At 46.8% G+C, this 23,087-nt stretch overlaps 1 protein-coding gene across 1 annotated transcript; it reads left to right on the top strand.

The window, feature by feature from the left end:
- Positions 1–1,559: 1,559 nt before the first annotated feature.
- On the top strand, positions 1,560–12,043 carry LOC122393745 (piggyBac transposable element-derived protein 3-like). Its single transcript, XM_043390047.1, has 3 exons — positions 1,560–2,100; positions 2,183–3,001; positions 11,964–12,043. The coding sequence occupies exons 1-3, from the start codon at positions 1,560–1,562 to the stop codon at positions 12,041–12,043; spliced, it is 1,440 nt and encodes a 479-aa protein (XP_043245982.1).
- The last annotated feature ends 11,044 nt before the right edge of the window (positions 12,044–23,087 follow it).

The raw sequence follows: 23,087 nt of genomic DNA, 5'->3' as shown, positions 1-23,087 counted from the left end.
CTTCATTGGAAAGCTCAACACTGGCACTATCATCGGTCTTTGCCTTGCTATTTCACAGAACAACAAGAAATAACGTTTTGAAGCCATTGATTATTGACTTACTTTTCATCGACGGGCTCGATCCCCATCACCACCAACAATTTTCCGGGAAGTCAGGGTTTTGCAGAATTGCAGGGCTGTGTTAATACTACGGCACTTAAATGCACAAGCTCTGCAGACTTGCAGAACCACCTAGCAACGTAAGGCAAAATAGTAAACAACTCCTGTTGATATCAGGTACTCATCCTTGGAACCACACTAGACGGTCACCACTCACCATACTGGGCTTCATACTGAATTTTGCATACCAGAATGAATGTTTCCAACTAAAATTATTTTTTCGCGAAATTTATCTTTGTTGCCCTACTATTTTTCGTAAAACCGAGATATACAAACTTCATGATATCAAAAATAATATTGTGATAATGAAAACCGCCATATAAAACAAGATAATTGCTTAGATCATGCCTACTAAACTTGGTCCTACCCCCTAATTCAATATACCCTGAGTCTGTCCGTCATGACACGCCGGGGATATGTGTCACGTCTCGGGGCAGAGTCGCGCTCAATGCCGGCTCTGCATTCGGGTCTTGAACGACACCGGTAGGCACGGCCGGGCTGTCGGTGCCGCTGCTGGATTGAGCGACGCAATTGACTTATACTCGTATGTGTACTCCGCTATTGTCTCTACTCACTTCTCATTTCGTCACACTGTCAGGGCGGCTACCCTGTCATTCCCAGACATGTCATCTTTTCTTTCGAACTGCTAATCTAAGTAAAACAAACGTCAATCCTGTTGCTTCAGCATTTCACTTTAAAGGGACCCTCCCACCTTCAAAAAAGTTAATGAATTGGCACGGAAGTGATGTCCCTTGGTTCAGAAAGAGCGAAAACGAATATCTACCAAATTTCATCGAAAAATATTCACTGGTTTTCAAGATATTAGGCTTTTACTTTTGTTTACTTTTTGGGATCTCCGCTGTTCCTAGCGACTTTATTTGAAAGTGCGGCATTTGTTGCGCGCAAAGCAGCATATACCACCGCGTGCTACCAAACGTTTTAGTAAAAGATTTAAAAATCGTTAGATCTCCGCTGACGTCACAAATTCTAAGGGGGCATACCAATGCACTAGCCCCTTAGAATCCGAAAACTGCAAGTTTGAAATTCCGTATCTCCGAATTAAAGCATTTGTCGATGTTGTGAGTGCCCAAACCGGTATTTGCAGGCCATGGCCACCAATTTGGCTATCTCAACTCAAAACTAATGTTAAGGTGGGAGTGTCCCTTTAACGAATGTGCATGACATTGGTGACGCCGATGCTGGTCAGAGCCATGCCCCAAAACTTGGGCCAATGACTGTTCGAGGTCTCCACATTCTGTCCTTGCAGCCTGCTGCAGCTCCTCCTATCCTTCACAAATTTTCGCATAGCCTCTTGGCTCTTTTTGGGTACTATAGTACACACTGACATCCCAGAGAGGCTAGGTCCCTCCCAGGCTCGGGTGAAGACTCCCCGAGAGTACATGGAAGTGTTCATCCCTCCTCAAATGTATCGAACCATCGCGCTGCGAACTAATCAGCATGCGGTCGCTCAAACGGGCAAAAGCCTCCTCTTGAAGAACGACGAGTGCGAGCAGTTCTTCGGGGCTAGCTTGCTGATGTCTGTGCTCAAGTTCCCCTGGATACGCATGTACTGGTCACAACCAACGCGGATCGCAGCAGTGGCAGACGCTTTCACTCGGGATCGTTTCCACTTCATTCGGGGACACTTGAAAGTAGTGAATGATGTCGACGTCACCGATGAGCAGAAGAAGGGCCGCTTGTGGAAGGTGCGTCCCCTCGTCGAAAGCGTTCGAAGTGGCTGTCTGCAGCAGGAAAGGCCTCCTCAGGTGTCCATCGACGAGCAGATGATTCCTTTCACGGGGAAAACGACACTGAAGCAGTATGTGCCTGGAAAGCCTCACCCAGAAGGTCTTAAGAACTTCGTGCTGGCATCACCGCGAGGACTCGTTCTCGACTTCGAGGTCTACCAAGGGAAGAAGCTTGACGACGGAGGCGCTGAAGGCAAGCCATGGACGGTGGGCGAGTCTGTGGTGATGAGACTGGTGCAAACCTTGGTTCCGGGGACATCCGTGTACTTCGACAGGAACGTCCCGCCTCCTGGAACAGCTGGAGGCTCGAGGGCTTCACGGGACTGGTACCATCAAGAAAAATCTGGTCCCGAAGGAGGCCAAACTGCCGACAGAGAGGGAACTCGCCAAACGAGGAAGAGGGACGTCTGTGTGCGCTGTCCGCAGTGACGACGCTGTAGCGTTCACGGCCTGGCAAGATCGCAAGATGATCCTGTTGGGATCAACCGAACACGGCATCGAGCCTTCAGACACCTGTAAAAGGTACCAGAAGACAAGTCGGTCGTACATTGACGTAACTCGTCCTGCAGTCGTCAAGGCCTACAACGCCAACATGGGAGGAGTGGATCTGAATGATCGGATGATCGCGCACTATAGGTCTGGCGCGAGAACTCGGAAGTGGACGGTAAAAACAATCCTTCACTTCTTCGACTTGTCAGCTGTCAATGCGTGGCTACTGTACCAGCAAGATGCCGAAGAAGCCGGCATCAAGGGTGCCGAGATGATGAAATTCCTCCAGTTCAAGTATGCCCTGGCGATGCAGCTCCTGAAGGGCATCAGCTCCGATGGCTCATCCCACAGCAGCTCAGGAAGCAGCGACGTAGAAGAGCCTGACGGACCGGATCCAAAGAAGCGCCGTCGAGCCACAGTGCCAATGCCGTCACCAGCTCGCCTGCGTTCAGGGAAGCACCTCCCCAAGTGCCACCCTCGGAAGGAGTTTCAGCGGTGCAGGAAGCCCGGGTGCCATCAGCAGACAGGGATGGAGTGCCGCAGGTGCAAGATCTTCCTCTGCTGCCGCCCGGATCGTGACTGCTTCCATCAGTTCCACGAGGGAGGTTCGAATGTGTAAACACCGTGGACAATCAGCGCGCACCCTTCAGCTCCGTTTCTGGGGAGCTTCAGGGCGCACCCTTCAGCTCCCTCTCTGGTGAGCGTCAGCGCGCAGCTCCGTTTCTGCTGCGCGTCAGCGCGCACCCTTCAGCTCCGTTTCTGCTGAGCGTCAGCGCGCACCCTTCAGTTCCGTTTCTGGTGAGTGTCAGCGCGCACACCTCAGCTCCGTCTCTGGTGAGCGTCAGTGCGCCCTTCATCTGCTGTATCTGATAATCGTTCATGTTGATAAATACAGTCACTCTGTTTTTATGATGATTTTGAGGGAGGTTTGTCGAACCAATGCAATGTCATTTTTCACGTATTACACCATTTTTTGTAGTTCCCGAATCCGAAAGTGTACCATAGTGTACAGGTCACCGCGCATGCGCATAATTAGGAGTCTCTACTGAGAGTGTATTTTATCCATACTTACCTTATTTTAAGGCAGGGAATGAATTTTTGTGGTGATTCTATTGATACCTTGCTCTCGGGTGCCAAGAGGATAGAGTTGCGCAGCAGCATATTTAGGCTGCGAGGCATCGTCCAAATGCAATGTATGTTGTCAACAGCAGTGCAAAGAGCTGTGATATTGCTCCGAGCTTGCAGCTTGATAAATAAACAAAGCTATATGGTATGCTAAGGAGTGAGCTCTATTCTGTAAACGGAATGTTTCGAGTGAGTTACCCAGAAGCGTCGAGTCCTTTATTATTAGTTGTTTGGCTAATTTTTTAACAATCGACACAACACCGCAGCAGAGGCACCGATGCTGCACTGAAACTTCCCGCTCCGACAATATGGGCTAGCGCACCCCTATCATGTGAAAGAAGACCACGCATTCACTCCCTCCCACCGGCCGGCCGCCCGGTAGATGTCGTGGCGCGCGGTGCCGATAAGGCGCTTCCGCCCGCGCACGGCGGCGAATTCTCGCCCTTATTGACACCTGCCGGGCGCCGGGCGTGACATGGTCCTCTTCAAGCCGTTTGGGAAGCATGAAGCAGTCAATATTTTTCGCACCTATCCGTGCTTCTGTCCTCAGGAAACAGAAATCCTTCTCCTCCACGCCGCAACCCCCTTCCGGGCTGGACAGGCAACTTTATCTCATGCGGGCTGCTCCCTTGGAGCGGCACCGCTGCTCCTGAGGGAGCGCACCCCGTAGCCGGGTGCAGTGAGTGCCTTGGGGCTGGGTGGCCTGTCCTCTGGACGGGCTCAGCTCCGGCGACTCACTAGGGTGCCTGCCCAGACCAATGTCTCCCCCTAATTCCTATCATCCTTCCGGCTCTGCAATGGTCTTGTCGACCGAAAGGGCCTAACCCAACAAAACAAAACAAAAATATTTTTCGGAAAAAGGGCATCGTTGGACTCAGAAAAGAATACCTCACCACATGAGCCATGAGCCCGTATACTTTTCCAATATTCGGTTTTTTTGAACAACCCTACTGAGGCCCCCTTATGATGTCATCAAAAGTGGAGTGACATGGGCCTGGCCCCACCCTTTCCTCGCACCAAGCTAAAAAACGACTATGACCTTCCCCGGAAGGATGTACGTCCCGGGATCATAGCGAGCCTTGGCGTCTTCCATAAGTCCACGAATTGACTTGATTGATATCAAGAAACCTTGCTGAAACGGCAGCGGCGCCCTTTGCGTGCCGATCTGCATGGTCTGGATGAGCTGCTCGAACTCAGCCAGCACCTGAAGCTGCGGAAAATCAGCGTGCCCCAGGCCACGCTTCAGTCAGGCCAATGTCGTCCCCTATTTGCGTACTACCACTTCCTGGCGACTGTGACTTCTATTGATCACCGGCCAAATACCTGCGAATGTATTAGCAAGTTAAAAGTTACAATTGAGTGTGTCCAAGTGCACAGATGACGTCACACGAAGGGGCGGAGTCGGGGGCGGAGCCTGGCGCAACGGCCGCCATATTTGAATTTAATTTATTAGAATGTATTCTATATTTTGGGTTTCAGTCAATTGTTATCGATAGTTTTATGAACGGTTAGCTGTAATATAAATGATTTATCAAGAAAAAAACATATTCTGCTTGTAATTTCGATTTAAGTACGGCCCGCGCCTAGATTCGAACGCACGATCTTTGGATTACGGCGCAAGCATCCTAACCACTACACTACCGCGGCGGCATGGCGGCCGGCGGAAGGGAGGCTGCGGAGGCATGGGGGCTTTTTACGCAGTTTTGGAAAAACTAATGGGTTTAGTGAAAAACGCTTCTTAGATAATTCGATGAAAAATGTCTCGACTTTCCGATGATGCACTTAGTTTTGTGCTAGTTTTAGCAGAGTTTGTTCTACCGCGCTTCAAAAATCGCCCATTTGCATAGGACTTAAACGGGACTTGCATAGGACTTAAAAGACTTGCCCCCAGATGACGTCACGAGCTGAATCGCCGGACCGGCCCCCGCCGAAGTAAATTGGTAGCACTGCTGCTCCACGGCGTACAGTCTGTCTTGAAAGTACCGCAGCATGGCGGGGTGGCGCTGGTGATCCGGCGCGGCGGAGGGCGGTCAGGTTTGAGGGCCACTGAATCGCCTGACCCTTGGGGAAGGGAGGGGAGGGAGGGAGGAGAGGGGTGGGCGCGAGTAAGCGGGCTCTCGGTGCTACCAGTGCGGCAGACAAGGCGCTCTTTTATGAATACGTTATACAGAGACACCAGCTAAGCGTAGTTATTCTCTTCCTGACATGAAGTTTTGATAAATGGGAAGTGAGGCTTCCCTTTCGAGCATCGCCAGACATTTATGTGTTTCACATGTAATCCGGCCAGAGGGCAGCGTGTGCGGTCTCCGTCGTTTCGCTCAGATTAGTAGGAAAAGTCACGCCCATGCTGCCATATGACTTTGGAGGGGGCTGATCAGGTCCTTGTTCACCTGACCTCCACCAGGGAGGCGGACCCCTTCGTCGAGGATGTAGTTCCTCAGTAGTTAAAGAAGATTAGGCGCATCCGTAAACATCCAAATGCGCCTGAGGAGCACAATCGCCAAACAATTGAATTTGATTATACCCCCGAATGTGATTTTCCTACCAGATGGGTAGGCACAGAAGCGCAAGAAGCGATGATCAAGTCTCGTTCTTAAACCCGGCCGGGCCCGGGGGGTAATCCCAACCACCGCATCCCGGTTGGGGGGGGGACAATATTTACCCCCCCCCCGTCTAACTCCGTAAATATAGGAGCTACGGAAACAAAAACGGTACCATACGAAAGTTCCTTTGCCAGATGAGCTAAAATTCTAGCTCGGGGTCGTTGACCTGACCTCTGACCTCAGGTCACCAAAATTATTTTTGTATTTTTGCCTAAGTCATTTGCTACACAACCGTGCTCGAAATTTGTCCAGCTCTAAAACTATATTTTTTGCAGCTGTTTGAAGTTCACGTCTGTGACGTCGAAATTAGCCTTGCAAGGGTCTAGGAAAATGGACCCTGTGACGTCATCATTGGGGCTGGGTACAAATTTTTACTTCAGGAGATGTAAACTTGATGGGGGAACAGGTACTGAAAGTTTGGCGCCTCCAACGCAAAGCGCTCAGGAGCTATCGCAAATATTCGTCAGGGGGTGGTAGCGGGATAAGCTTATTACATAAATAATGGTGAAATGTGTTATAATTATAGTGAAGCACTATTGCGCTCGCTCGTCTCCCTCCCCCCCCCCCCCCAAGGTTTTCGGTGGTACCTTTCTGATGCATTTACTTGGAGTCGTCAGATGGATGTGTGATGTAAGTGCCGCCTTTGTATGTGACGCCAAGCTGCGTCCACAGGGAGTGTGGTTCTTGGGTCCCATGTCGCATACTGCGGCCACGATCCTCACTCCCGACGACTCGATGTCCTTTACCAGTTGGAGGAAGGACGTAGCCGTGACCGCCTCATCAAACTGGAAGTACACTGGGTATTTCCAGGTACCGAACAGCGACCTGTTCATAGCCTGCTGAAGCTGGTCGTTTGGCCCCAGCATGGAGTCGCTACAGGAATCTTACGTCGCTGAGTCATTCAGCTTCATCTCGTCAAACATGATGACGCATTCCCTGTCTCGCTCCGGAAGGCTGGCTACGAAACCAGCGAGCACGTCCACACAGGACCTGGCATCCCCGGGCCGCACGGTGAACTTTTTCAGCCACGTCTGTATGGTGGAGAGTGATGGGAGAGGGTAGCCAGTGGATCTGAGATACTCATACTGCTGTCGTGAGAGGCGCACACGCAGCTCCAGTGCCTTGTAGTGATCTCCTGAGTCCTGATCCCAAAAATAAGGACGCTTGGCGGACAAGAGGTGCTGGATCTGAAAGAGAAAATAATCCTATCTTTGTCCCGCGCCCGAGGGGGGTCTCGACTAATTCGCCATGGTGGGGGGGGGGGGCGCGCGTATTTGGCCACACCAGGCTATCTAAAAAGTAAGACAGATAGAAAGACGCAGCAAAAATCAATAGATAGCTCGTTACAAGATCTTTCAGAGTCACTAAGGTCATTTTTTCGATCGGGTTACCGTTGAGGTCACTGAAGGTCACCAAAGTTAAAAATAGGTATCACGTTTTTTGGTTCCCGATTTCGCCATCTTTTCACAAATCGGCACATATATCGGGAACCAACAGAGCTAAAAAGAAGCGGAAAAATCGCATTCGATAGCTCTTTAACGCTCTTTCGCTAACATGTTTCAGATTTGACTTAAGGTCAATGGTTTAGCCCCCAGATGGCAAAAACTAAAATTTGACGTTTTTGCAAAAAAAAAAACATTTCTTGTAATAACTTTTGACACAAACATTTTATTGGGTTTATTTTACCGGCACCGCGTTTCCCTCGTCAAGACGCGTCGAATGAACTATGAGTTGACCTGATTGACCTGAAAAGGTCAACTTCAGAATATGACATCAGGTCCAAGTCTGAGCCTTTGAATGTGACGCCAAGCCAGGCCCATGTCACTCCACTTTTGAGGACATCATAAGGGGGCCTCAGGACAATAATGGCGCGATGCGCCACAATCGCTTCAAAGCTACTTGTCAACAGTTGCCATTTTTGAAAATATGATTTTGAAATAAAGTTCCAAGTAAGAAAAATATTGTAATAAAGTTGTTCAATAAAACGATACCATATCTAGAAACTTACTGAAATATGATTTATTCATAGTAAAATTATAAGCTCGATGCGTTTTTACGTTGCTTTCCTGCAACTGCAGAGGATTTTTAAATCGTATCTTCCAAACGGGCCATTTCTTAGCATATTGCTGCTCTTTTTTATCGCTAGAAAATTAGCTGGACTTTCCAATGACATCAACGGTTGAGCGATATGTGTAGAGTGTCACCAACAATCTTCAAATGAAGTTAGTCATTTTTACGTTGTAAAGGAATGGAGTACCCCTTACGGGCATCAGGGGTGACGTCACTCAGGATCTGTCTCTGATTGGTCGGCGGGGGAGTGACTACCTTCTATAGATGGCCTTGCGCCAAGCTGCGTCCACAGGGGACTGAGCCGGTCCCGTATCTCAGTCGGGCAAATGAAGGGCATTTTATTTTTTCCCCGTTGCCTCGTAAAGGGGAGGTCTGAAAAATGACCTGACCTTAGATTACCGATATCAAAATTGCCAGATATCAAAATTGTTGGTATTCATTCCTTCATGGAACAACCTTTGTTTCAAACTTCTAAGATGTAAACGGTAGAGATGAATCACAATTTTTAGAGGATCGCTCACTTACTTGAGCTGGAGACCTGACCTTTTACGACCTGGGGTAAACAAATTTACAAATGATGCAGAATTGATGCATCATAAGCTTTGCCAAGTTTCGCGGCCGCGGTTTTCTTTACATACACAACAAACTGGCAAGCGTGGCTATCATGTCAACCGGTGACCTCTGAGGTCAGGTCAATTGGCCCAAGGTACGGGTTCGGTTTTTTTAGAATAGCTTCGCAAAAAATGATCACAAGGCAGCGCTTTTGACAGCATCGTATTCGCCCTGCTCAGGCGCGTCGAATGGTATACTTTTCTATTTGGGTGAGGCCAACTTTAGGAGTTGACCTCGACAACAATATTCAATGATGCCTCATTTGCCTTCTGTAAATTCCTTACATAGCATTGCATCAACAGTGCCAGCTCATATCACAGCACACTGCACAGCCGTTCGGCATGGTGATGATGAATTGGGGTTTTAGGTCGCCCGGGCCACACAATTCACAACAATTAATCTGCACTGCATTGTGCATTGGCTAAGTGCCTCTGCACATACATCTTGTTGAACTGCCATGCTTAGCAACATAATGTTGCTAAGCATGGAAGCAACATTATGTTGCTGCCATCTTAGCAACATAATGCAGCCGCAGGCATTGTAAGCATCGGAAGAGGGCCTGATGTTCTGGAGATTAACCCGCGCCCTGCTGGGGGGGGGTGTTTGAACACCCCCCCTTGTGGTTTTTCGCGAATATCTCAAAAACGGCGGCGCGGAGCGCCGCCGTTTTTGGTACACCTTATCATACATCAATTCTACACATGTTGTGAAAATTTCAGACCAAGGTCATTCAAGGTCAGGTCACCAGGTCACTTGAAGTGACCTCACCTCATAAAAACTTTCAATGTCTGTCATAGCTACACCGAGTGACCGATCGCTTTGAAACTTTCAGCGATTGCTAAGAGCAATAGCATGTACAAAATGTATATCTCAGAATTTTGATATCGATGACCTAAGGTCAGGTCAATTTTGCGACCTCCCCATTATAAGTCAATGGGAGAAAATTGAAATGCGCCTCTTTTGGATGAAAGACATTATACACACTCCCAAACACCGAATTACAAGTGGTTTAGACACACTGAACTTGAAAATGGTGTCCGTGACCCTTGTTTATGCCCCGAGGTCATCTTAGGTCACGAATGGTATCTAACAGTTTTTCGCAAATAACTTTTGATAGAGGCATGCTAGAGCGATGAAAACGCCTTAGATGTGTTCAGCTCGACGATACGGATCGACTGATATGCAACATGACCCTTTCCGGTCAGGTCATGACCTTGACCTGAGGTCAAATTTTCAAGTTGACCTTTCAAGGTCAAGTTATAGTTCATTCGATGCGTCTTGACGAGAGGAACACGATGCCGGTAAAAGTAAGCTCGTACAAGGCTTGGGTCAAAAGTTATTGCAGAAAAACTGTTTTCGAAAATATCGGCTATTTTTGCAGTTTTTGCCCCCTGCAGGCAAAACCGTTGACCTTAGGTCAAATCTGAGAGAATTACTCAGAAAGGGCGTTAATAGGGCTATCGAATGCGCTTTTCCGCGGCGCTGTAGCTCTATTGGTTCCCGAGTTATGCATTGGCTTCTTGGAAATTTTCGACATTCGACCTGGAAATCGGCGAAATTTTGCCTTCAATGACCTCTGGTGACCTGACCTTTGACCTGACCAAAAAATTGACCGAAGTGATTTCGTCATTATTTTTTACGCTCTTTCGAACGCCGCCTTCCGCGTATCGCTACGTGGTCCAGGAGCCGAGTTACAAGGGGGGGGGGGGTGTTCAAACACCCCCCCCCCCCAGCAGGGCGTGGAAATCCAGGACCCCCAGCAGGGCGCGGGTTAACGGAGCAGTTTGAACATGCTTGCAAATTTGATCCTATTCATAGGTCTAAGCCTGATTTCTAGGAAATTGGAAGAATTTGAAACCAGATGCAATACTGCTATTCCAGCCGTTTCACTTTTCAGCTAGGCTGTCCAGGGCCATAACAAGGCCTTCACTTCAATTGATAAGCCATTGCAAATCAGACAGAACTGAATACCACAATTATTGAAGAAAACTGTTAAAGTGAAAATCACTGCGACGAAAAAGTACTGACGCCAGGCGACGCGATTTCAATAATAGAAATAACATGTCACCCAAAGGCCCAAGCTATATTGTATTTTGTTTACCTCGGCCGTCGAAAACACGCATTTTTTCGATCGATTGCATTCGCCGACTCGCGGCCCCAGATGACGTAATCAACAAATAATTGGCCAATAGATATAAAAAAATGAAAAATGATAATGAAAAATGAATTTGAGAAGAACATAAGTGACACAATATAATTTTGTTTTTCAACAATATTGAAGTCTTCTTAACAACCTTAAAGTGACCATCCCACCTTAACATTAGTTTTGAGTTGAGATAGCCAAATTGGTGGCCATGGCCTGAAAATACCGGTTTGGGCACTCACAACATCCAAAAATGCTTTAATTCGGAGATATGGAATTTCAAACTTGCAGTTTTCGGATTCTAAGGGGCTAATGCATTGGGAAGCCCCCTTAGAATTTGTGACGTCAGCGGACATCTAACAATTTTAAATCTTTTACTAAAGCGTTTGGTAGCACGCGGTGGTATTTGCTGCTTTGCGCGCAACAAATGCCGCACTTTCAGATAAAGTCGCTAGGAACCGCGGAGATCCCCAAAAGCAAACAAAAGTAAGAGTCTAATATCTTGAAAACCGGTGAATATTTTTCGATGAAATTTGGTAGATATTCGTTTTCGCTCTTTCTGAACCGAGCGACATCACTTTCATGCCAATTCATTAACTTTTTTGAAGGTGGGAGGGTCCCTTTAAATGGGGATTTTTACTCTATGACGTCATGTGTGCCAACAGTTTTCAAGAGTAAGTATAACAGTGGAATAAACCTACCTCTGTAACTTGTTCGCCATTTCTGTCGACATTTGACTGCTACCATATCCCAAACTTTGACTGTACCCGGTTACCTATATACTAGACGCTACACCCCCAAAAATAGTGGGCTAAATCCAGAGTTGTTCTTTTTTTGGGGGTACCCTGGCTAGTGGCCCATGGTGCCCCCCCCCCGAGCAAAATCCTGGCTACGTGTCCGTACATGGGGCACCCACCGCTCCCCGTCCCATGCATTCCATGCCGGCCCCGGCCGTCACACGTGCCCGTTCCATCTGCAGTTTTCCCTAACTATGTTTAATGCATGTCTCTTCAGTTCGCGTCCTGAAGGCCATCGCCTGGGCACTGGGCGACGCCCTAGATATATTCCGCAACGACGCAGAGGGTCCTGGGTAGAGGTCTGCACCGGCCGGCTGCAGCCGCGGCTGGCTGCAGCCCCACGGCTGTGGGCCGGGGCGGCTGCAAATATCTCCAAGAACACGGCTACGGCTGTGGCCACGGCTGTGAGATTTCAAGCTCAATCTTAAGTACTCAAATATAAAATTTTAAATCCTTAATCTTACATTCTGATAAGCAGCCTAGCCTGTAAAAATCATGCAAAGGATGCCCAGCAATATTGAAAGTGGTGAAGCCTTTGAAAACCTGTAATGGTTTTACCATTTGCTGTAGAAGAGTTTGCACTCTGGTACAGAATACTAATTATAGGCACCAATTGTTCCTTCATCATCAATAGCTTGACAGTTTCAGAAAATGCAACATGTTGCTGTCACATCCCCCTCAAATCAATCTCAATCTTACCTGGTCATTAGGAGAGCACCTTACAGCTATTGAAGATGAGCGTTCAATAATTCTTTCAGGTAATAGAAAAAGAAATCACGCCTAGGTAAAGGCAGGTAAAGGCTTCATAAAATATTATCTAAAATAACTCTTAGATGTACTTCTGGATTTTCGGCAAGTCCAATTACATAATATAAAACTGGCGCTTTATGTTCTAACTGGCGTGTGAGTGACCGCTAACAGAAAATGCTGATCAACGAAGCCAATGGAATTAGATTATAAGTGAGTATGAACCTTATTTACGGTTAATTCACATGATGGTGGAAACCCTGAACACGTAATTCACATGACGGTGAAAACCCTGAACACAATATTTCTTACGCGAGCTGTTGATTTTACTAATATAATGACGTCTTCCTCTAAAAATGTAAAAATTTGATAATTGATATTTGTTTGAGAGCAAATTTTTAACTGTATAGCATTATTATTGATTAATTATGATTTCTATGGCTGTTTATGGTGACACAAAACAATTTATTGCCACTTCTTTGCTTTTTACGTCATTTGACTCAAGTAAAATTTTTGATTGAAAGAGCAATCGCACGTCCTTGGGGATTTGAGCGAAGATCATTATTTGGAAAAATCAAAATAGATGAATGTTTTTCTTTCTTGGATGCTCACTAGTGTTTTGATGCCTTGCATATCAAATTAGTTGGAGACTTGCTCAGAAGGTTGCTTCAAGCCTGGCATATCACACCCCAGAAAATATGCAGGGTAAGAAAGAAGCAAGAGTTTTGACTAGACAATCACTGTTTGTCCATCAACTTCAGTTTCATTTTCCATACCTAACATTGATAATGAAAAGCATCAGGGTCTGTTGTTCTGTCCCACAACCATGCTTCAGGATTTGGCATTAGATGTCTATTCTACACTGCTAGTGCTTCTATTCTGGTTCGTTGTTTATGTTTTCTGTTGATGTAGGTACCTACCTTACCTAACCTACCCATCTTTCTTAACCCCTTGCAAGGGCTTGTGTAGGCATGCGATGCGCATCAGGCTTCAGGCCTTCGGCCTAAAGCCAGATACACAACCACTTAGCCTATGATGCTTCATGAGCTTGAGAATCTATAGCCCATTGCAATGTGCTTTTGGCTATATGTTTCAACTAAAAACAACTTATTATATACTATTTGGTTGCATTTCATCACGGCCGGCTGACGGCTGGCTGCCCACAGTTTGCCACGGCTGTGGGCGGCTGTGGCTGTGGAGCCACGGCTGCGGGGCGGCTAGGCTGTGGAAAATTGCAGCCGTGCAGAACTCTAGTCCTGGGGCTGTTGTGGCCGGCGCCACAGGTCTTCATCGACGGAGTAGAGGTGGCGGAAGTGACAGCGAGGGACGCTTTCCTCGTATGGGCCGTGGGCCCGTGGCCCTCTTCGTCTTCTCTCTCAAGTACACCACGGCAGTGTTCGCCACGGGCCCCAAAATCCCAAGCCCAGCCCGGCCCGGGCCCATGGGTTCAGAGCCCGGCCCAGCCCGTAGCCCGCTCTTGGCAAATATGTCCAAGCCCAGCCCGGCCCGGCCCGTCAAAAATAGCAATCTAGTTGTCTTAGTCTATTGCTATAATAAGCATGATTGATAATACTATTTTGAGAACAATTCAAATTGCATGAATATTAACATGGCAATCATGACTCCCTTCTTTTCAATAATGAATATAATCATTTCAAGTACCTATGGCACAAATTTTAACAGTAACAGCAAGCACCTCAGTCAATTAGGTCATGATTACACGCCTATAAAAAGTTTACATGATTATATTAACTACATTCTATGAGTAAAGTTATCTTGCAAGCTGATGTGTGTGAACATTATCGTGCATAATTGGTGACTCTAATGCATACTTGAAGGACGTTTTGCAACTTACTCTATACTTCCCAGCACTTACCAGCAGAAAAAAAGCTTGACTTTGGGAATTGATGAATCTGTCTGGGATTGACCTTGCTGTTAAATTCACTCCATTGATGCCTATAAAAAGTTTACATGATTATATTAACTACATTCTATGAGTAAAGTTATCTTGCAAGCTGATGTGTGTGAACATTATCATGCATAATTGGTGACTCTAATGCATACTTGAAGGACGTTTTGCAACTTACTCTATACTTCCCAGCACTTACCAGCAGAAAAAAAGCTTGACTTTGGGAATTGATGAATCTGTCTGGGATTGACCTTGCTGTTAAATTCACTCCATTGATGCTGCAATATCAAAAGCCTGAGAAAGCATACAAAATAGGTGACACTAGCTTTAGCACTGTCTTCCAAAAAAGAGAAAATCCATCCATTTATCAGCAAAACTGATTTAATCTATTTTCAATTCATGCCCACGTGTCAACCGAATCTCTGTGGACAACTATCTGCTGCTTTCCTTGCTATTTTATGTTAGACTCTTTTCAAGATAGGGATATCGCTAGCAGCGTAAGCAGAAAACATGGTAAGCTTGAAATGTCATTGGGTACTTTTGCGACTTTTACGCATCATTACCATCAATTGAAAATGAGCGAACACTTCTTGATTGTCGCAGCTGCGGCAGGTAACGATTCTGACCAATTGTATAATAAAACATATATGATCAAGTTTTTATTTTGTTTTTCGTCCGAGTTTTCAGACTTCGTGATTTAGGTTTGATTTTTATTTGTTTTTCACCTTAATACTTGCTTTAAAAATGTATTAATTTGATATACTGTTGTGTATACTACCTAGATGCCGCCACATAAACATAGCGCACCGTGCATAGCGCCATGATCGCAAATTTTGTGGGAGTGTCTAAAAAGCAGACGAGATTAGCAGACGAGTCCATGCTCAGTAACTACTGGACCGATTTTGATAATTCTCTCACCATTCAATAGCAGTGAACTTATATAGGTGCCGTTTTTCGTTTTTTGGCGATTGGTTCACTCTGACTGGACCAATTGGACCAAAATGGTCCAGAACCATACACCCCCTTAAAAGCAGACGAGCCCATGCTCCGAAACTACTGGACCGATTTCGATGAAACCTTCACCATTAGACGCGCCGTGGTCTGAAACGGTGCCGTCATTGATAATTTTTTGATTGGTCCACCCTAAGTGGTCCAAATCGGTCCAAAACCCCTAAAATCTGTTGCAGACGAGCTCATGCTCCGAAACTACTGGACCGATTTCGATGAAACCTTCACCATTAGACGTGCCGTGGTCTGAAATGGTGCCGCTTTTGATAATTTTTTATTGGTCCACCCTAAGTGGTATAAATCGGTCCAAAACCCCTAAAATCTGTTGCAGACGAGCCCATGCTCCGAAACTACTGGACCGATTTCGATGAAACCTTCACCATTCGCCGCGCCGTGGTATGAAACGGTGCCATTTTTGATAATGTTTTGATTGGTCCATCCTTAGTGGTCCAAATTGGTCCAAAATGCCTAAAACCCGTTATGTACTTTGTCAGAGGCCGAATAGATTTCTGCAGCACGGAGGTGCCCCAAACCCATTGTCATGCATTTTGCTTTCCAAACTAGAGCAAAATGCATGCTAATTGGGCCTAGTGCACCTCCGCGCTGCGGAAACCAGCTCATCGGTTGACTACGTGAAAACGCATTTTTGGGCTGTTCTTGAACCAATTTGGACCACTTAGGGTGGACCAATCAAAAAATTATCAAAAACGGCACCATTTCAGACCACGGCGCGTCTAATGGTGAAGGTTTCATCGAAATCGGTCCAGTAGTTTCGGAGCATGGGCTCGTCTGCAACAGATTTTAGGGGTTTTGGACCGATTTGGACCACTTAAGGTGAACCAATAAAAAAATTATCAAAAACGGCACCATTTCAGACCACGGCGCGTCTAATAGTGAAGGTTTCATCGAAATCGGTCCAGTATATTCGGAGCATGGGCTCGTCTGCAACAGATTTTAGGGGTTTTGGACCGATTTGGACCACTTAGGGTGGACCAATAAAAAATTATCAAAAACGGCACCGTTTCAGACCACGGCGCGTCTAATGGCGAAGGTTTCATCGAAATCGGTCCGGTAGTTTCTTAGCATGGGCTCGTCTGCAACATATTTTAGGGGTTTTGGACCGATTTGGACCACTTAGGGTGGACCAATAAAAAATTATCAAATACGGCACCGTTTCAGACCACGGCGCGTCTAATGGTGAAGGTTTCATCGAAATCGGTCCAGTAGTTTCGGAGCATGGGCTCGTCTGCAACAGATTTTAGGGGTTTTGGACCAATTTGGACCACTTAGGGTGGACTATTAAAAAATTATCAAAAACGGCACCGTTTCAGACCACGGCGCGTCTAATGGTTTCATCGAAATCGGTCCAGTAGTTTCGGAGCATGGGCTCGTCTGCTTTTAAGGGGGTGTATGGTTCTGGACCATTTTGGTCCGATTGGTCCAGTCAGAGTGAACCAATCGCCAAAAAACGAAAAACGGCACCTATATAAGTTCACTGCTATTGAATGGTGAAAGAATTATCCAAATCGGTCCAGTAGTTACTGAGCATGAGCTCGTCTGCTAATCTCGTCTGCTTTTTAGACACTCCCAAATTTTGTTGAGAAGGGGGTGGTTTACTTTGTTGTGATTTATTATGACAAATTTATGGACATTTAAAGAAGCTTTCATCGCGAAATACTCTGTAGAATTCCTTGTTACTTACAGTGTGTTTCGTGATTATCCTTTTAAGGTTCTGTTCGTTTAAAAGCCGTCGGTGAAGGAAAAAAGACTGTGTTACTTGGAATTGTCTCACTATCGCCATATATAGGGGAAGTTGGGGGAACGCCGAATACTTTTTTTCTGACGCCCGTAGCACGCAAGGTAGACAACATAAGCTATTCTTGTTGGCGTCATTCGAGAGGCCAGTCTTTTGTCTTTCAAACATACCAGGCGCATTTGATGAATTCGCATACCGTTAAGCGCAAAAACTAAAAATATCAAAGAACTGACCTTTTCGGCGTTGCCCTGGACTGCGGGGAAAGCCGAAAATGGGATAAATGATCTACGAGGAATGCCGACATTGATGTTTTGCCAATTTATCTCAAACTTTATCCAAAATTCATCAAAGCTGACACGCGTTTTAACCCTAGAACGCCTAGGGGGGGGGGGGTTGTATCAACCCCCCCCCCCTGAGGTTTTTTCGAAGTGCACGCTAAACGGCTTGTCGTAGCGGGCTGAAATTTTCAGTACCCTCTGGGGCAACCTTTGCGCATCTTTTGCCGAAAAAAATTGATCGGGTCATGTCAGGTCACGGAGTTATGACGTCATAAGAGGTACAGCCTCCGGCCGGATTTTCACAAACTGAGTGCCAACGCCCGAGGTTTCCTGCCGGTGGTACGGACATCGGTTGATGGATCGTGATGAAACTTCCCATGCATGTTGGGGCAAGTATTGGCTATCATATGGTATAAGAAATTTGACCGGGTCAGGTCAGGTCACGGAGCTATGACGTCACAAGAGGAACAGCGTCCGGTACTATTTTTGAAAAGCGCCCGAACCACTATTTTGCTAATTCTTGTCACCTCAATGGGAATATGCAGCAATATTAGCTTCTATAGGGAGCAAATGGACCTCCCAAATCCAAAAATACAATCAGATTTCAAAAATTTAAATTTTGATTTTTCGAATTTCTGCCGCCGACTGTGACCTTACTGACTTCCGGCGCTCCCAACGCGCCATTTTTAGAGCTAGGGAAACGAAATACATACCAAACGATAGAGAATTGATCAAGGAACACGATAGTGAAGGTTTCAAGTCGATATCTTGCACCGTTTTGCCGCAATCGCCGCCGAAAGTTGAAAAAAGTCTATTTTTCCGAAAATTTGACCTTTGACCGGTCAAAAGTAGGTCAAATGTTGACCTAGGACCAAAAAATATACCACCAATCGCGAGATCTCGTTGAGAGCAATCCGCTGTTTTTTTTCCGCTAAGCTCTACGACCTTCCGTTTCGAAACGCCAGGGGGGGGGTCGTAACAACCCCCCCCCCCCCCTGGTCGTTCGTGTTATGAGAAATGGCCTGGTCGTGCGAGGGTTAAGAGCTTGAGGACGCTTGGTGCACAGTGGAAGTTATAATTGTGTGATATAATAAGAAAATGCCAGGTAAATCATTCCTTATAAGTAACAAGCCGTTGTGCCGGCTGAAAGTGTAATTTGTTTGACTAAAAATACGCGTTGCTATTCTACAGCAGTAAAGTCCACGTAGCGTGCTTTAACGTGCGTAATTGCACGTTTTCGGCATTACCCCAGCCAGCCATACTTAAATTTGCAGGCCCATAACTTTTAAACGTGCTGTATAAATTTCAAATAGGCAGCACACTTATGCAAAGACATGCTGAAGATTACTTGACCGAATTGGCCAGACAAACGGTAGCATAATGAGTAAGAAATGCAGCTTCAAAGGCGCATGTAGTACAAGGGAAATGTACCTTGAAAACGCTTTTGGCGCCCTCACAGCCGAAGTATTCCAAATGACGACTCGTAACAAACATGCGATAATTGTAGTCACTTAAGCTTCAGAGCATCACTGAGACGTGGCATCCATGTCGTACGGTTTTAGAAATATCTCGAATTTCGGCTTTGCCCCAACTCCGGCATTGCCCCAACTTCCCCTAGGTGTTAAACTTAATGTAGCCCTGTAGCCCATCATTGTTGAGTGGCTTCTTAGTTTTTGGAGTTGTAGTGCTAAGTAAGTTATTCTGATAACTACATTTTAACGTTAATTAACAAACTAATGATGCTAGAGATTCTCTGATGATCTGATCTTTTTGGTTGCGGAATTTTATGAAAACCCTCCTATGTGTGACATGTGATATTGGATAATTCTCAAGATTCCTTAAATTCAATATCAAGTAGGTTTTCTTTCACATTGCTTAAATTTGGTTTAGTTTTAGTATTTTCCCAGTGGGTTTTGTTTGCATCAGTTTCCAAATTTTCTTAGATTGACATTAGTCGCAAAACCCATAGTCCACAAAGCTCTTGGCCCGGCACGTCCATAGCCCGTTAACTAATGATATTTGGGGGCCCGGCCCAGCCCGTAGCCCAGCCCGGCCCATGGCCCGTTGGGCTGGCCCGGCCCGTGGCGAACACTGCACCACGGGCTCTCGGTCCACCGGGCGCTATCTGTCGTATCTTGTCTTGGGTGCCGAAGGCGAGGCGCCCAAACACAGAGTCAGCCAGCGCTTCCATGGTGAAGTCATGAAGCACATGTAGGTAGTGTTAACGACACCGTCTGTTTCTCGCCGTGAGCGTGGCACTGGAGGGTGGCGCCGGTGTGGCGGCCCGGCAAAGTACGCGGGTAGGCTGGCGTGGCGTTTCCAACGTTTCCAACTAAAATTATTTTTTTTCGCGAAATTTATCTTTGTTGCCCTACTATTTTTCGTAAAACCGAGATAAACAAACTTCAAATCAAAAATAATATTGTGATAATGAAAACCGACATATAAAACAAGATAATTGCTGAGAGCATGCCTACTAAACTTGGTCCTACCCCCTAATTCAATATACCCTGGATCTTATCACTTTAAACTTGCATAGGTATGTTACAGGGAGTTTGAGAAATCCGTGAGTTTGCAAACTCCCTAGGGAGTTTGCAAACCTCCCTGACCATCAGTGAGTTTGCAAACTCACTAGGGGGTTAACAAATTCACTAGGGAGTTTGCAAACTCACTGACCGGTCAGGGAGTTTGGGAAATTCCAGAGCGATTGGGCCAAATAAAAACAAGTGTGCAGCATATGGGTGTCATACGTGCCGTCCGTGATCTTAAAACAAAGGCGGCTAGTTGTAGGGCCTCGCACGCTGACTAAAAGCTTACAGATCACATGCACACCATTGATACCTTTTTTATTTTAAACTGCTCAGTAATCTATCCAAGGCTATAGAACTCCAGGTAAGGACACCAGCCGTTTGACCTTGAACGCCGCCGGCCGGCCGATGACGTCATTGGAGGCAAGCCGGCTCAGCGGACACACAGGGCGAGTGCATAACGGAGGGGCGTTGGAACGTTGCGGGAGCCAGGGACATATTTTAAAGTGGTTGCATACCACCATTGTTTGTTGATTGATCTACAGACTGCATCCTTTTAAACCTCGATGCATCCTAGGCCTGGATGGTGCGTACATTCGTGGAACGATCACCCCGTCCGACGTCCGTGGTCGAAGCTGTCATAGTATTTAAGACACTAAGACGGGTGCAATAACGGCGATCCGATCCCGTCTTTGGCCAATTTAGAGGGGTCGTAAGGACCCAGGCCAAATCTGACCGTCTATTTTTATAGGGAAACGGGGTGGGTGAATTGACAACCGATGGCTTAAGAGATGATGAGAAGGGATCCCGTCTTCGATTGTTGTTTGACAGACAACACATGTTGTACTGGGCGTATGACCATCAGAGGTAATGCCTGAACGTAGGCAAGCATAATTGGTCTGTCATATTGTTAAGGAATATAAAATGGTAATGGAGATCATTGAGGATATGATCTCTACATTACGGGAATTCACTAATTACTACGGCCCATAGGGGCACCGCCGGAGCTGTTGTTTTGCCATTGGTCCCAGGCAACTCCAGGGAGCTGCAGTACCCGGCGGCCAAAGCGGCCACCTCGTCGACTCGCAGGTCCTCTGGGATTCCGTGATGCTTTAGTGCTTCACCCACAGAAGCACGGGCATAGCAGTAAGATGTGGGGCTAGGTGTCTGTCCACCTCTTCATTCAAAGAACAACGTGTACAGCGCCTGGTCCCGCCGAAGCTCGGTATCGACCGTGACTTATTCACAACTGGCGGATCCAGGAAGCGGTATTGGACACTGCGGGGGCCCGCTTACCCCAAAAAGGTTTCTCGGAATTAATTAAAAAAACTCGGATTTCGATTCCTTGCGCACTGCTGTGCGGTGTAATAATTATTAATACTTTATATTATACATTACACATTACACATTACATGTGTATTATAATGTAATATAATTATACATTATTATTATTATTATTATTACTATCATTTCCTCAGAAAAGTTGTGAAGTTTTCATTTATTCTCGAAAATCGATTTCGGGCGCTGCCCTGGTTGTTGGGGAAGACATTTGCCCCAAATGCCTTCCCCTGGATCCGCCAGTGGCCGTTGCCCCACTCCGAGCTTGACTAAAGACGTCTTCAAACCTCACCAGAAACCGATGGTAAGGTGAATTTAAATCCAATAACTCATCTCTGTCTGCCCGCCTAAATATACTACACATGGTACAGCACCCGGCCCTGTCGGAGCTATGAGCCGATCGTGATATGTTCGGCTTTCCCCATCCCAAGCTCGATTAGAAACGTTCTCCTTCCCCACCCGATTGCTGATGTCAATTCAAATTCAATGCCTCATCTCTGTCTGCCCGACCATAACCCATTCATTGCACACCGTTCAGCGCCCGGCCCCGCCAGAAGTATCCTAGCGCGCTGAGCAGTTGCCTCCAGCCGCGTCATCGCGAGGCCCCGCGCGGCCCATAAATGAATACATTGCGCGAATAGCCGTGTCGCCCCCCTGAATCTATCCATGCATGTACCGCCGCTTTATTTAGTCATACATTTATTTAGTTCACGTCCCATTTAGATCGGTTCCACTCAAGTGTGGCTATTCCAAAGTCAGGCTCAATATATCAAAGTAGAAACAGCTCAGTTGGTCACTTATGCTTAAGTACAGGCACACGCACCAATTCACGCCCATTCCCACTCTGCCCAGGGGGTCTGCCCAGGGGGGCGACACGGCTATTCGCGCAATGTATTCATTTATGGGCCGCGCGGGGCCTCGCGATGACGCGGCTGGAGGCAACTGCTCAGCGCGCTAGGATACTTCTGGCGGGGCCGGGCGCTGAACGGTGTGCAATGAATGGGTTATGGACAGTTATGGTCGGGCAGACAGAGATGAGGTATTGAATTTGAATTGACATCAGCAATCGGGTGGGAAAGGAGAACGTTTCTAATCGAGCTTGGGATGGGGAAAGCCGAAAATATCACGATCGGCTCATAGCTCCGACAGGGCCGGGTGCCGTACCATGTGTAGTATATTTAGGCGGGCAGACAGAGATGAGTTATTGGATTTAAATTCACCTTACCATCGGTTTCTGGTGGGGTTTGAAGACGTTTTTAGTCAAGCTCGGAGTGGGGCATCCCACTGGCGGATCCAGGGGAAGGCATATGGGGCAAATGTTTTCCCTCACAACCAGGGCAGCGCCCGAAATCGCTTTTCGAGAATAAAAGAAAACTTCACAACTTTTCTGAGGAAATGTTGGTTAATCACACTGCACTGCAGTGCGCAAGGAATCGAAATCCGAGTCTTTAAATTAACTCCGAGAAACCTTTTTGGGGTAAGCCCCCGCAGTGTCCAAGACCGCTTCCTGGATCCGCCAGTTGTGAATAAGTTACGGTCGATACCGAGCTTCGGCGGGACCAGGCGCTGTATACGTTGTTCTTTCAATGAAGAGGTGGACAGACACCTAGCCCCACATCCTACTGCTATGTCCGTGCGTCTGTGGGTGAAGCACTAAAGCATCACGGGATCCCACAGGACCTGCGAGTCGACGAGGTGGCCGCTTTGGCCGCCGGGTACTGCAGCTCCCTGGAGTTGCCTGGGACCGATGGCAAAACAACAGCTCCGGCGGTGCCCC

Source organism: Amphibalanus amphitrite, unplaced genomic scaffold (assembly GCF_019059575.1).
Source record: "Amphibalanus amphitrite isolate SeventyFive unplaced genomic scaffold, NRLGWU_Aamphi_draft 000551F_arrow, whole genome shotgun sequence".
NCBI classification, from domain to species: domain Eukaryota; kingdom Metazoa; phylum Arthropoda; class Thecostraca; order Balanomorpha; family Balanidae; genus Amphibalanus; species Amphibalanus amphitrite.
This window is presented reverse-complemented; position numbering and strand designations above follow the sequence as displayed.

Bases quoted from the DNA above. Each gene is read 5' to 3' on its own strand.
- LOC122393745 (XM_043390047.1), top strand. From the start codon at position 1,560: ATGGAAGTGTTCATCCCTCCTCAAATGTATCGAACCATCGCGCTGCGA. The intron at 2,101-2,182 runs GCAAGCCATGGA...GTACTTCGACAG, and splicing joins TGACGACGGAGGCGCTGAAG to GAACGTCCCGCCTCCTGGAA. The intron at 3,002-11,963 runs GTTCGAATGTGT...ATGTCTCTTCAG, and splicing joins CCATCAGTTCCACGAGGGAG to TTCGCGTCCTGAAGGCCATC.